Genomic DNA, 15238 nt, shown 5'->3' on the forward strand with positions numbered 1-15238 from the left:
TAACACCAAACAACACCGAAATAGCTTCCCGCCGCACTACCGAGAATAAAAGGTATATTTCAACCATAACACAAATATCAGTAGGCCGACTAGTGATAAAAAAAAAACAGACTAAAGTTATTTGATGTACAGAGACGTTTCTGGTTGTGTAAGTTCACAGTTTGTGCACGAAAGGAAACAAGGAGCCTGGTGAGTCAAAGAAGATGGTTAAGGATAAAACAGAAAACAGGTGTTTGAAAAAGGTGATGGGGGGTTTGGGGGGAAGCAGACTATGAATCCTATTCAATCTGAAACTCTATGTCAAGCATATATCTAAAAAGGTAAACTGGTAGAAACTGTCCTATCACACAAAAACAACCCGGTGAAAAACACATTTATTATGTGAAGATGGAAGGAACCTTGTATGTCAGGGTGGGACAGAGCTTTCAGAGTGGAACCACTGACCCATATCCTTCTGCCATACTCCAGATGATCCCGCTTTTCCTGTAAAAATCGGATTTGATCAAAGCCACGCGTGGGTGCCGCTTCGCTGTTCGGTTGATGGTTGAATTGAAACGACGGCCATATTCCGAAGACGACAGAAGAGCCACAGGTCTGGACTTCTCCTGTTAGGGCAGAGAAAGTGATACTTAGAACTGGACACGCCGTGGTGCTTTCAAATGTCTCTGGATAGATTCAGAAATATCCCAAATATGAGCTGAATGTTTAAAAATAGTTTGAGCTAAATGTCTTCACGCAACCTCTTGCAAGGTCGTAGCAGACAGAAAGGGGATCTTAGAATATTTTCTTCAAAGACCAGTCAAGGAATTTAACTTTGACTTCACACCATCTGTACGCAAACTTATTGTTGTCCTGGGTCAGACCAGTGACAGTGGTGTCATCTACGAACTTCAGGAGTTCTGCAAACAAGGCGCAGTGGTTTGTGTACAGAGAGAAGAGAAGTGGGGCGAGAACACATCCCTGGGGAGCACTGGTGCTAAGTAGATAAGGACAAACATTAACCAACTTTTAATAGTCATTAAAAAGACGTTCAGGAGCCAAGGGGCTATCGATACGATTTTAGATCTGTGTAAGTTTAAACAACTTGCTCTTTTTACTGTCATTTCCTGACGAGGGTAAACCAGATCAGTTTGGAAATACCTTCTTAAGATAAACGCTAAAAAAAAAGGGGGGAGTTTGTAAGAGAAACACTCTCTTCGCCTACTAAGATTTTCAATTTGAGATTCTGTAGTTTATTTTTTTACATTCCTTTTTGCATTTTCCACACAAACCAGACTGTATTTACAAGAATAGCAATGTCGAGGTGTGAAGGACAAAGAAAGTGTTGTAGAAAAAACATTGCTGCTAAAATGAATGTCCAGAAGAACACGCTGGCAGGAAATCAATATTGGAGTAAAAAAAAAAAAGATCTTATTTGGTGGCTCCCCACCTCTACTACGACTTATATATTCTCGATAGGAAACAGCGCCCACTCCTGGCTCTATGAGCTCCTCGTCTCGGTTTAAAGGGTTTCAGCAAAAAATATGGGGCCAACAAGAAATAATCCAGTCTCTGAGTACACAAGAGAATAGTTTATTTTACATTCATATTCAAATGTAATCCTTGGAAAAGCAATGTCCTAATTCAGCAGGAACTGTCAGCAACCCTGACAGCCAACCACTCAACTCGGTGTAATTACAAGCTCAGCAGTGTGTGTTTGCCTCCGCTTTGTTCGGCGCTCTTTCTGCTTTCAGCGACCCAGAAACTCACTGTGAGCTACTTTTCCTTGACATGAATAATTACTTCGAGGAACTGAAAAGGCTTCAGAAAGGAAACATTAAACAAATGTCACAAAGCTCGCATGTCAGTGCCAGGGCACTAAAAACACTAAATCAACACCAACATATTTCAGGAGGTTTAATAAAAGGCAGAATGGAGGAATCAGTTGGTCCATTTGAGTCTTTTCTGCCCATTCGGGTCTCACACACGTAAAACACAGACAACTTGTCTCTAGAATTCTTTGCTGTACTGTTTACTAGAAGGTTGCATCTTGGGTTGTGTGAGTTTTTCAAATTAAAGTGGAACTATTAACTCTCTCGGATAAGAGAGGCTCTCTCCTGGGAATCCTCCCTGGCCAGACTCAACAACAATTTGTTCATCTTTTTTCTTATTGTACTCTCGTGACCTTTGACATTTGACAAGCTCGACCGGTGCCAGCCGAGTCTGAGATTCGGTTCGGGTTTCTGTGCATTGCTCTTCCTCGAAGCGTTGCACTACCTCATGTTATAGTGAACTTGCTGGAACAGAGACTCCTGGGAAACCTGTCAAAACAAAACTTACAGGTTTTGTTTTTGCTGTTTCTCTTTCCAATGTCTGGAAAAATCGGTTAAAAAAACTGCTCAATTTTTTTGTTTTTTTTATTTTTTATTTTTGCTGCCGACATCATTGGTGATGTGTTGCCACCTACGTGTCCCAGACCATCAAACTGCCAACACCACAATAATCTCCTAATTTCAGTTTATGTCTGGACTACAGAGCATGGCTGCCGATCACATCAGGGTCTGAAACCTTCTGAAATATGCTTTGGTCTAAAAGAACCTGAATTGAATGTTTGAAAACAACTTCAAAAGGTAAATTTGAAACAAACACAACGCAGAAACCTACCACAAGAATGCAATATTCAGTGAAACAAGGTGGTGGCAGTATCATGGTTAGTTGTTATTTTGTTGTTGTTGGCCAACACCTTCAGGTGTCTGCATGAAAGCTGGAGGTGAGTAGATTTTATTTTCCACCAGTTTGGATGCAAGGGTTTAAACTTGCATCCAAAAAAAAAAAGAAAAAAAAAAGAATAACTTAATGACGTAAATGTTTAAGCTTTAGAGTGGCCCAGACAAAGTCCAGAACTAAATCTGTTACAATGTGACAGATCTGGAAAACATTTCCTCAGACAAAATGGAAAAATATTGACAGAAACAAAGAAAACTGAACAAAAGATGAAAATAACTCAAAAAGTGGTTAGACGAAGTATTAATTTAAGGTAGGTAACTGTCATATTAAATGTAGGAGAACTAGAAAGAAGATTTTTATAATCAGATTTTTACTTTACAGCATGTTTACAGGCCACTAATATGGCTTTTTTCTATTTAACCCTTAACCCTCGCCCCTGGAAAATACAATGGAAAAACGGCATGTGGGCGTTCCCCTGCATGTTAAGGGGTTAAGGCAATAAAAGAATAAAAGAATTAAACTAGGTGAAGTGACAGAGTTACTCATACGTAGCTGTTACCTCCTCGTTTATGTCCAGTCCCCGCTCTCTCGAGTGCTTCTGGGTGTGGTATTGCATCTTCGTATCGAATTCCTCAATGTTGCGGTACATTCGGTCAAACATGGACACTTCAGTGAGCTGAAAATGGAGAAGATGCCAACAGCATGAATGTGTTTTGCGCCCTTTACAGCTCCGGTTTTTGCCAATATGTGTTCGGAATATATTGCTAAGAGACCTGCATATGAATGAGCAGTTTCCCATCTTCTGCTCTACAGAATTGTGTCGCCACCAGTGCAGAGCTTGCTCAACATCAAAGTGTGAGAGTGCGTCTAGATGCCAAGCATGTTAATATGCCAAGTTTCGAGGGAATGGTTCTTTGTAGCTAAAATTTTATGTTTGTTTGTCAATCTGTCATCAATTCCTAAATTATAATCCATTAATCCATAAGGTTTTGAGGGAGGTTTTCTGCCAAAAATGATTCATAATGTAATATTCAATAATTGATTAATAAGCAATCACTGAAAGCATCCTGAAAATGTGCAGGCTTTGGAATGAGGAATCGTAAAAGACCAAATTAAAAGACAAAATATGAAACACTACCATAAAACCTAGAGAGGTATTACGAAAACTTTAGAAGTCAATATATTAGAATAGTTGGTTAAAATTTAATGTAGTTTCAAATGTGACGAGTACAAAGCTAACACTTGAGGCATCAAAGTACATTTTATACAAGTTATAAAATGTTCTATTTCACGTAGAAAGGTGTCGAGTGGACCCCATGTGGTGAGCTTTTGACCCTGCGCGCGATTCCAAAGGGCGTGGTGGAGCGGAACCTCACGTCGGACTGACGTATGTGCGCTTTTCCTCCGCCCCGCGCGCGCCGTCCATTTTAATCTATTTACTATTTGTTTATTGTGCGTTTGGCTTTCGACGCTTCCCGTCCGACCGCCGTGACATCTTTCTCGCAGTGACTCGTTGTAATTTGTACAATAACGAGAATCAGGTTGCTGACATTTAGTAACAATATCAGTTGAATTCCACTTCATTAGCTTCATTAGCATTACCTTTGTCTTGCTGTTGAAGTAACACATTTCTTTGGGCTCCTTACGCTGCGGTGAGATTAAACTTAAGATTGAGGGTTTAACCTCCTTTTTGGTTTGATCCTCGGATGAAGCGTCCATCTTCCACACAAGCAAAACAAACGATCCGACCTACCCGAAGAAGGGAACTGTCACTGTCCGAGAGAATGCTAGCGTTTGTGGTTGCTAGGATACCGAGCGGAGGTCGGGTGTGATGCGTTCAGAGTTTCTCTATTTGACTCGGAAATTTGAGTTTCTGAGCCATACTCTGCCGTGTAACCTTTTATGAATTGGTTTTAGTAACACCGAGGGAAAGAAATGGACAAATGTCTTCATGTGATTCGAGCTCAGTATAAATACCGATGTTCTGTCTAATTTAACTCAATCTCCTAAACATCTAAGTACGACATGTTGTCTCACCGCTGTTATTCTCCGCCTGCAGTGGCATTTGTCCCTTGGAGGGCCTTCAGACCTCTGTCACTTAATTTGTTTTGTAACTGTGACAGCAAATAGTATTAGAAGGCCTGGACACAGTATGCCCCAAGGACATGGCATATGTGGCTCAATTATGGACGACATTTCAAAGTTTCCTGGCAATGATTCAAAATATGTATTATTATCATTATTGTTTTTTAGATATTTATATAAATAACCATCCAGTCCATTGGCGATGTATAACATAGATGGTGCGGTACCAGTTAATCTGAACAAATTGAATCTAAAGGTCAGACAGACTGGCAAAATTGCGAAATGGAAGGTATGACACATCCATCCATCTTCTTTACCCGTTTGATCTGTGCTGGGTTGCAGGGCAGACGGTGCCTACCACCAGGGGCCATTGAGCAAGAGACAGGGCACACCCTGGACAGGCTGTCAGTCCATCATGGGAGTTGCCAGCTAATCAAGCATGCATGTTTTTGGGCCATGCCGGAGTACCCGGAGAGAACACAGAGAGCATGCCAACCTGAGAAGCTGGTATTTGGATGTAGGACCATCGTGGGAGGGAACAGTCAGTACTAACATCTGCTCCACATTTTCCTAAAATAACACCAAGTCGTCTTCTTTGCAAACTAGCTCTAGCTGAGACAGACACTAATAGCCATTTTCATTTACAGCGACAGATTCCTTGTTCAATTTATTGCTGGAACATGACCAAACTGTGCTAATACATGAATGATCAGTGATCCAATCTGCTCCGTTTTAGCTCTGGCTGACGTGTTTCAGGTAGTCACCATGCTGGATCAGCCTCAAGTCCTGAGATTTGAAATGTTCTTCCAGAATTACCCTGTTTTTAGATCTATTTTCCAAAAATCTCTGACAAACTTTTTTGTCCCTGCTGAAGCTAAGCAACCCCAGCATTATGTCTCCACTGTCTCCTGCGTCTACTATATATATGAAGGGGTGCAAACTTAGTTTTTTCTGGTCAAATAATTACATATATAAATTGCATCTGTGACAAACTAATTGGAGCAGCATTCCAGTTAACCTATTAGCTTTAATTCATCAGACCTCGGCCACCTTCCAGAGTCCATGAGCCAATCCCACCTGCTGCTATTTCTCTCTTCCTCCTCCTTGTAATTATGACAGCGTTAGCAGGGGGTAGCTAATGCAAGGACGTAACTCTGCTGAGAGCTGTGGCTGACTGCGACACACAAAGCCACACACACACGCATACACACACACACACACTAAACAGACCACATGCGGCTCTGGAGAGCGGAGATTTGGACCGCCAGTGGTTCTTTCCACCAGCAGCGAGGACAGTCAGGGGGATGTGTGGACAAAGCAGGGATAAGGGCACATGATCGTCACCAGCTTTCTTTCATTTCAGAGGTTGTCTCAGAGCGCAGGAGTAATTACTGCTGACATTTCGGAGGGATATATTGCTATTTATCGGGGACGGGGGCTGCGGTGGGAATAAAACAATCCGAGGACTTGGGGTCGGCCATTCAGCAGGGCTGAGTTAATAAAAACAAGCCACTGCTGTTACTGCGTTTCCCATGCAATTTTCCACTGCTCATTAAAAAGAAAAAAAAAACGGAACAAGAAGTTTCGACACTCTTGTTACAAATTAAATTTCACACAGCTGTACTGTGCTGTCCAAGCCCCTACAACAGCATGAAACCAAACATCCGTATTCACTGTGATGATGTCAGAAAAGACTAATTTTCTGTATTTCAAAATGGAAAATGAGGTTAACTTCTTTTTGTGGAAAAAAAAATCCCAGGTCAGGATCTGAACTTGCAACACGTCAACATACACCACCAACTACAACCTCATGTATCTCTGAAACACACTCTCAGAGATACATGATTTCGTAATGGAGTTTTCCTCCATTACGGAAATGGAGGAAAACTGTTTTGTCAAGCATAGATTAATTTGAAGACTGAGCATGGCCTTTAACAAAATGTTACATGGGGGGCCAACTTCCCTGTCACCACGACTGTTAAATAAGAATATATTCTCTGTAAGAAGTCAGTTGTCCTGCAGGCCCTTCTCCCGCTCAAAGCAGCACCTTAGATTGCTTATGCCTTGGGCCGGCTTTGACAACACAAGAAATTTATGGGGACTGTTAGTTTGAATTGTACCAATCAAATATAGTTAAAGCCACAACAACCATTTTGATGTGTCTGTGTTAATGCGTCTCATCCGTTTTGTACAAAACTAAGTAATTTAATACCTTTCTTGTTCCTATTATTATTATTATTATTATTATTATTATTATTATTATTATTATTATTATTATTATTATTATTATTATGTCTTTAATGTTCTTAATTTCTTTTTCTTTCTTTTCGACGTTTTAATAATGTAGTTTTTTTTTAAATCACTTTCTCACTGTTTATTTCTGTTTTTATTTTAATTATATAAAGCACTTTGAAATGCCTTGCTGCTGAAATGTGCTATACAAATAAAATTTGATTGATTGACTGATTATTATATATTTGGAAGCACAATGGATTTATTTCAGTGAAACGAGCGTAAACATTCCTGGAGTTGCTAGTTGAGCATTGGTATAACACTCCCCCCTGGTGGACAACACAGGAAACACAGCATATGTGGGGAAAAGGGAGTGAAGCTGTAGTTTATTTATTATTGTTTATTTAAAGAATATTTTAAAACCATTTTTATATTAATAATGTCTTAATGTTTGATTCAACTCCGTGTGTCATTGTTATAATTATTAGACAGATACTCAGATAAGGGAATTGATAGAAAAGCAACATGAGGCAAAAAAGAACAAAAAAATAAATAAAAGTCAGTTTTTGAAAATTACGTCCCATCATCCCTCTACTGAATACAAAGCCTCGCATGTTATCTCTTTATGGACACGTCAACATTTCATGGTTTCTGCATGTCAGGTGGACAAGCAATTGAATGTATTTCAACACAGGACTATTTTGTTCTGTATATATCAGTAGCAGATTTGTCAGTTGCAAGAATCTGACTGAGCATAGGCTGTTTTGCAAAGAATGATGATAAAAAAAGTCTCACTCTAAGTGAGCAAATTACAGAGAGAAATAACTAAAAAGGAGATGCAAAAAGGAGATTTTTAAAAAATAATGCTTTGGGAGACTGAATGCAAATGTATGCTACAATATTCAGAAAACAGCAACAACTTTTTAAAAAAATTTACCCTTTACCTCCCATACCTCCCAAATGATGCATCATTTTAAATTTGATGTATTTTATTGAGTTTTTTTATTTATTTATTTTTTTTTTTATAGAATTCAAATAAAATAGATTGAAGTTTGTGGTTGTAACTTGAAAAAGTTCGAGAAGTATTTGCACGTACACAATCACGTTTTTTATTTCATACATGACGTTGGAGCAGATCTAATGCATCAATTCCGGATTCATCCAGCAGATGGCAGCAGCCACAAGCGGTCAGCTCTCGCCTAATAAAGCCTACATGACAGGATCTTAACCAAACCAGCTGACCTTTTCTGGTATTGTTGTTTCCGGGAGACTTTCCTTACTGCAGTTTTACTTTCTTGAAGAATTACCAACTAAACCTTTAGCATTCCGTTAAAACAATCAGTTTCTATCTGTGTGTTTACCCCCAAGATGTTTCTGCTACTACAACATACAGCTAATAAATTAAAGTAAAATTGTGAATTCAGTAACTTAAATGCTTTAATTTGTCGCAATACGAGGCGCTGTTTTGTCACGTTATTGTTTTTGTTATAACTTATAATGATCAATATTTGGCTTCTTAAGTTGCACTCCTGTTGTTCCTTGATGACCCGACGTCTGCTCATTTCCGAAATCTGACGGAGATTCACCGAGCCGAGCGACCCAGCCCCTCCCGCCGCTTCACAGACTCTCCCCTCCGCTCCAGTGCGAGGAGGAACCCGGTGCCCCCTGTCTGATCGTTTCCAATTACGTTACCCCAAGATGGAGGTTTGCAGATGGCACGGCTAACGCTCACCAGTCCCCGCAGCCATCCGTGTGGCTTCCATGACGCTTTTTTTCCAGGACCGGAGAGACCGTGCTCAATCTTTTTTTCGTTTTTTGGAGGTATCTTCCACTTAGGAGGTAGTGAGCTCGGGGAATCTGGTCGAGGCAGCCATGAGCTCCGGGGAAGGAGCGGAGGAAACCACGAAGGACGCCGGCGACATAGAGGCGTTCTTTAAGACCGGTAAGGAGTGGGAGACCAAGCTTCCTTTGGTCCAGCTACTAGATGGACATTGTTTCCCATCTGTGTGGTTTTCTTAGTGGCTCATAATGAAAACAGTCTGTAAATTCCCCTCATATGCTTAAGTGAAACGCATAGTGAATAGCCAAGGCTAATGCTGTTGTGTATATGTCCTATCTGATCGATTTTTGCTTCTACAAAATATAGCTCAGCATTAGCTGGACTGCTAACTCTCCCGAGTTCCATTTTCGGACAGCTCCTCGATTTTGCTTGTTTCTGTGGTTCTGGTGTTTGGAAGTTCAACCCTGTGCTCTTATCTTCATATGGTTATTAAACGCATACAGCCCAGCAGTTACATAGTAAAACTAGAATAATGGAAAAACAGCTGGAGTTAAATTGTAAGGAAAACTGGAATGTTCTGCTTTAGCTACCAGACCTGTATGTGTCAGAGACATTGAGTCAGCCTATAGTACAAGAAGAATGATTTATTTTCGGCTACAAATGGAGTATTTAATATTTATTGCATGAACCCAGTGTTTGATAATGGGCTGGTTGTTTAATCTACATGTTTGAACACTGTGCTCTGTGTGCTAGCCTGGGAGCTAAGGACTCCTGGCTCAGATTTGGTGGATCCTCACTGCTGGCTAGTGGATGCTAGCTCCTTTAAGCTGAGCTAGCTTGACTGTGGGTGGACCAGTCACCAGTCTGATTCATGTTTTCCCAGTTTCTCTGCAGATTAAGCGAGGATATAGATAATGCGTGTCTGTTCAGAATAATGTATTCTGTTGGCGTTGGTATGCGCTGTTTCCCATGCTGTCACAGGGAGCACAGCCGCGCAGGCTATGTAAACAATACATGGCGTGGCACATATAACCTGGGTGTGCACTGAACAACCAAAGCTAGCTTGCCCCCCACCCTCACCCCAAATAGCTACCATGGCTAAATGTTACCTTTTTTTTTCCTCCCCAGTGCCAGCCACTGTCTATTTCCGTAATAAAACGAGTAATATAAAGTGCCTTCATATACTAAACGCTTCTTTTCACAGACTGTATAAAAAAATGCTAGCATGTTATTTCAGCAGGCTAATTTGTGAGTGAGGACTGTATGGTGTAAGCAGATGTGGGCCTATAGTCAGTGCAACAATGGCTCATAAACTGAATTCCAGAGCTCCTTGTGGAGATTCAAGCGGTCACTTAAACATAAGGTTATGTTCTATTTTAACCCAGCATACTGAACATAGGGAAAAATGTGTGAGCTGGGTATTTGTTTTGATGCTTCCATGCGTTTAAACACACATTAGGTAGGTGGGTTAGGTCAGAACTGTATATCAAAACAAATGTATTAACCTGACAGGGCAATACAGTTTTTTGAGATGTACAGAGTAGTTAATGATTAAGAATTAGGACGGCTACAGCGAATTTAAAGCTGTTATTCTGGGGTAATATATGGCATGTCCCTCAGTTTACACTAGAATCGCTAAAAAGTTGTCACTCAAAATTAATTAAGGAAAAAAAAACACAAGTAAATATTGCCAAGAAAGTTTAAGAATATAAATGACAAAATGGCATTTAATTGACCTGTAATAATTCAGCTATTTTCATCATTAGAAACAGTCACGGCTCAACCAAACAATCTAATCCAGCTTGTACTTTTTCAGTGTAAACATCAAATTTAATTAGAAATTGAGATTAAAAAAAAGAATACGTTTTGATAGACTCAAGATGTTGATATACCTACTTAAGCATGAATTTTGAATAAGTTTTTTTTTTGTTTTTTTTAGGTTTTAAAAAAGTTTAGGTTTTTAAATTTCTGAATTTTTTTCTAGCAAATTTTAGACTTTTCAAAGTCAGAAATTTCCTTGTATTTCTAGAAAATTTCTGAGATTTTTTAGCAGTAATATACTATTATTATAATTTTTTTTTTTACCTACAATGGCAAATAAAATACCAGGAAACATTTGCAGGTGTTTTGAGTAAATTAGCCAATTAGGCCGGGACACAAAGAGTTTCCGATTTTTAACGTTACAATATTCTAATTAGTTTCGAGCTTTTACTGTGTGTGTGATACAATCATCAAAATTACAAGAAATCTAGGCTTGATATTTCACTCTTTGTGATGTAGCACAAGTTTCACTCTCTGCAAGAAGTGGCTAGAAATATGAAACCTTTTCATTATTTTAGACATACCTGTATAACTGACATTTTGCACAAAACACACACACACACACACACACACACACACACAAGGCGAAAGTGGCGCACTGGACCTCAGTGAGATGACTGATTTTGGAGAATACTTAAAAAGATGCTGTTAATAAGCAGGAGGATGCAGAGCGTTGACTTGCCACCCTCTGGCTCCTGTGGTTTTGGGTCTAGCGAGATAACGAGCCGCAGAGGGAAGTTCAGTATCCGCATTGAGGTGATCTTTTGGTTTCCGCTTAAAAGGCGAAGCAAGAAACATTCTTGCAAACACACTTTGTTTTTTTTTTGTGAAGTGCACATCCTTCATATGGATTTCTACTTTTCTTTTCTCAAATTACAACAAAGCTATCTGCAGAGTGCCATAAACACCTCCTTATCTCACTTGGACCATTTATTACCTTTAATTTAAGAGGTTGCCAATTTAACCTTTTTATGCGTTTATGGCCGTGGCGCAACCGCTGCAGCAGAAGCAAATAAAAGAGGTCTCTGGAACAAATCTGCGACCGCCGCTGATGAGACTTTTTTCCTGGTGCGTTTTGTCAATCATTGCTGATGTGATGTGCATTTGAAATCTTGCGACACAACAAACCCTGACCGGCATGTTGTTGTAATGTAGTCTTTGAGACCTAGAAACATGTGAGCAAATATAAAACCGTATGAAAATGTTCCAAACTTGTTGCATGTTCTTAGATAGAGGTAGAAGTTTTGAATTTAACAGGGAAAAAAAAACAACATTTATGTGAATTTTTGTAAACTCAAAATTTAATGTGCAGAACTACAAATGTTGTTGATGTGCTTATCCCTAGAAAATGTTGGGAGTTCTGAAACATTTAATGAAAATGAACTTCAGAAACTGACATAATTTCATAATGCAGATCAATGAAAAACATTCGTAATTTGGCAAATCAAGTGGTGCATATCAAGTATTCGGTCTAGAATAAACCAGTCCAAATTAGATAACCGATGTTCTATATTTTGCATCAGAGCTGATTGCAGTTCGTTCAGATGTTTGCCACTAATCTGTTGACGATTCCAAAGAAAAACCGTCTAGATGTGGAATAAAAATGACAACAAACTGATTAGATTAGCCTTTAAAGCTAATGTTGCTGATTGACTTTCTTGTTCTGATCAGTGATTCCAGTTTTGAAGACAGTGTGTGGCTAAGACCGATGCTACTTTTTTTTATAGCACGAGTGAAGGGGAGGGGGAGACTCTTTCTGTTTTGCTTGTGAACTTCCTCTTCATGTATTTGAAAAGTCTTGTCATGACTTGCAAAGTTCGAGGTTCTTCCCACAGGAGCCCCTTCACCCCCCACATCAAACTCCATGCACATCTTTCCTCCCCGTTCTTCATCATTTACCATCTTTACTCAACTGTCTGCTTTCTTTACTTTCTTGCCTGTTTCCTGTTAAATTTTTTTTTTGCCCTTTATTTATTTTTCACCAATATCTATTTCATGTTTTTCTCCTCCTTTGTTTTAGTCGCATTGTTTCGGGTTTCTTTGTTCTGAGACAAAATGAAACCAAAACAACTGTCCTCTGTGCATTTCACTGGAAGCTAACGGTAGAAAATCCACCACTCTTCAGTACAGACATGTTTTTATTTTTAGTCTTTTTAGTGTGTGTGTGTGTGTGTGTGGTTTTTAAGTGTCTTAATGTTAAAATTATTGTTCGTATTTGTGCTAGTAGTGTTTCTGCTCAATGCATTATCATGAAGAGCTCCCGCTGGCCCTTTTCTACTTGACAGTCTTTAAACCATTGTAAGCCATTCATTTACTTGCTCTGTAATATCTGAATGAGCATGCTGTGTGTTTGTACAATAAAACAAGGGGAAACAGACAAGTAAGAGGAAAAGGAAGCAGAAATCTGATCCGGAGCCCATGTTTATGACACGGGTCCCATTCATCCAGGATGGGGTCTGCGAACACAGATGAGAAGACGGACGCTCTCCGAGGCTAATGGCTATTGATCTGGTGAGATGGAGACTGATTGAGCTCCATCGGTGGAAGGTTTCCTCCAGGCTCAAAGCTGCCGAGTCAGTCACACAGCAGAGGCTAAAGCCTAATGCGGAGCGAAGCAGATTTGCGCTGTTGTCCTGTCTTTTTTTGGGATGGAAGGATACAGATGATTGCAATGTTGTGTTCAATGTAGACTTTATATAGATTATATGCCCCTCGTTTTCCCATGTGTATGTAAGCCCTGAAACGTACTAAAGGTGTCTGGAGGTCAGGTGTGTGTGAATAGCGTATTTGCTTTAGATTTCTTGTTCACATAGTAAAATGTCAAACACATTAGAGAGAGGGACAATTTGTGAATATGTCAGCAATTCCCTGAAAGGCTTTTAGTGAGGTAGCCTGTTGGCAAGAGTGAATTTGGGGCTCGAAGGTAACATTTCCAAGAAGGAAACCAAGACATCCGCCTCTCCACCTCATTCCTAGAGGGGAAGGGAAATGTACTTCCAGACAGGACATGCTGCTCCCAGTGGGATGTGCCTAGATGACCTCAGAAGGGCAGATGTCCAGGAGGGTCACTGGTCAGTTTGCCCCTTTACCATCTTGTCCCCTTGTAATACATGTTGTACCCCTACCACCTGCCTTCTTCTTTCTGTTTTGGTAATTATTGTGAGAAGTGGCAGGGTGTACGTGCAAATGCTGGCGTCGCGTAACCACGATGCGACCCGAAGAAGACTGTTCGGCTTCGGGTGAAGTATGGAAGTGCCTTTGTCAGACCAGACGTCCTCTAACATGCGAGACCCGGATGTTTCCAACTTACATTTTCGGAAAATTTTGTGTCATGCTTTGTTTTTGTAATAATTGTACAATTGTCAGATGGCATTTGCACCTTGAAATCATTGGTTGCAAAAACGGGTATGAAACATCCCCATGGTAGGTTTGAATATTACAAAAGGTTCCCTGACAAAAAGCTTCTTTGGGTACAACTTGGGTATAAGACGGCAAAGCGGCGATGAAATGACCAGCACCCGTCAAGGAGAAATCCTAGTTAGCTTCAAGTGAGTCCTTTCAGCTGTTTTTCTAGCTCTTTCCACATGATGGGTCTCCTTGCTCCATTGCAAAACCCAGTCACCTAACAGAGGAAGCACTTTTCTGAGACCTTCACAAGGCATCTTGGTTTTCTTTTCGGCTGTTATCCGTGTGTGATGGCCGCAGGTGAATGGTGGCTTGTAGCCAGTGCAGTAAATAAAGAACTAAAGGCAAAGTTTCTGCTTTACCACGACAGACTAGAATAATGCCCTCCTTACACCAGATTAAAAAAAACTACTGTTTAAACCTTTGGAGAAGCAAAATGAAGCAAACAAAAAAAGCTATGTTGAAGGACTGAATTATTCTCCATGCGTCCTTTAGATCCAAAAGTGTTTTTATGCTTTTATTTCGTAGCTGGTCAAAGACAACTGCTTAAATAAACCGCATACGCTTTCTAAACATTTACATTGTTAAGTAGTCTGAACTTCCCAGATTTCCGCTCTCTTCTCTGTCTCCAGCTGAAAATGTCTTGCTGTGAAGGGCATGTATGAGAAGCATCTGTGGAAATAAGCTGCAACAAATTGTCCACACATTCTTTTGAACATCCTCACCATTCGACTGTGAAAATGGCTTACAGAACAGGATATTTAACCCCTGGAGCCTTTAACAATGACAATTTTAGCTCAAATGAGCTTTCACGCCTGTTTGGTAATGCTTTTCTATAAATTTGAGAACTGTGTAGTGATAAACTGTAGAATGCAAATAGAGTTTATATGAAATATAGATATAATTTTGGTGTCTGTAATGTCTATGTGCAGATTCAATGCGTTTCAAAGAGGACTTCTCCACTTTCACGTGGTTCACACGACGATGAGCTGTGTGAAGCCACTACCGTCGGCTCTCTGTCGACAGCTTTTTACGCTTCCTCACTTTCACAGGAGTATTTTGGCTTTTTTTTCTACCCTGGTTAACCCAGTCACCTGTATTATCTTTCAGACAATGAACTAGGTATAGTCTTTCAACGAAGCTTCCTTACACAGACAGCTGTCGAGGTGTATCTTAGTACAGAGAAGGCCATTTGACAAACACAGGGAG

General features: G+C 40.0%; 2 protein-coding genes across 3 annotated transcripts in view; one reads left to right on the plus strand and one right to left on the minus strand.

Moving 5' to 3' along the window:
• Positions 1-356: 356 nt before the first annotated feature.
• On the minus strand, positions 357-4503 carry cfap90 (cilia and flagella associated protein 90). The gene is made up of 3 exons (XM_008421440.3): positions 4309-4503; positions 3266-3382; positions 357-605 (listed from the first exon to the last, which is right to left on the minus strand). The coding sequence occupies exons 1-3, from the start codon at positions 4423-4425 to the stop codon at positions 426-428; spliced, it is 414 nt and encodes a 137-aa protein (XP_008419662.1). The 5' UTR covers positions 4426-4503; the 3' UTR covers positions 357-425.
• Positions 4504-8620: 4117 nt separating this feature from the next.
• Positions 8621-15238, plus strand: part of LOC103472073 (triple functional domain protein) — a 79448-nt gene continuing 72830 nt past the window's right edge. The window contains exon 1 of one of the 2 annotated variants that reach the window (XM_081612147.1): positions 8621-8965. In XM_081612147.1, the coding sequence (XP_081468273.1) occupies positions 8896-8965 (70 nt within the window). In that variant the 5' untranslated portion in view covers positions 8621-8895. The remainder of the gene's footprint in view (positions 8966-15238) is intronic. The other variant, XM_008421446.3, reaches the window with a different exon arrangement.

The sequence above is a fragment of the Poecilia reticulata genome, chromosome 11, assembly GCF_904066995.2.
Source record: "Poecilia reticulata chromosome 11, P_reticulata-male-v2, whole genome shotgun sequence".
In the NCBI taxonomy this organism is placed as follows: Eukaryota; Metazoa; Chordata; class Actinopteri; order Cyprinodontiformes; family Poeciliidae; genus Poecilia; species Poecilia reticulata.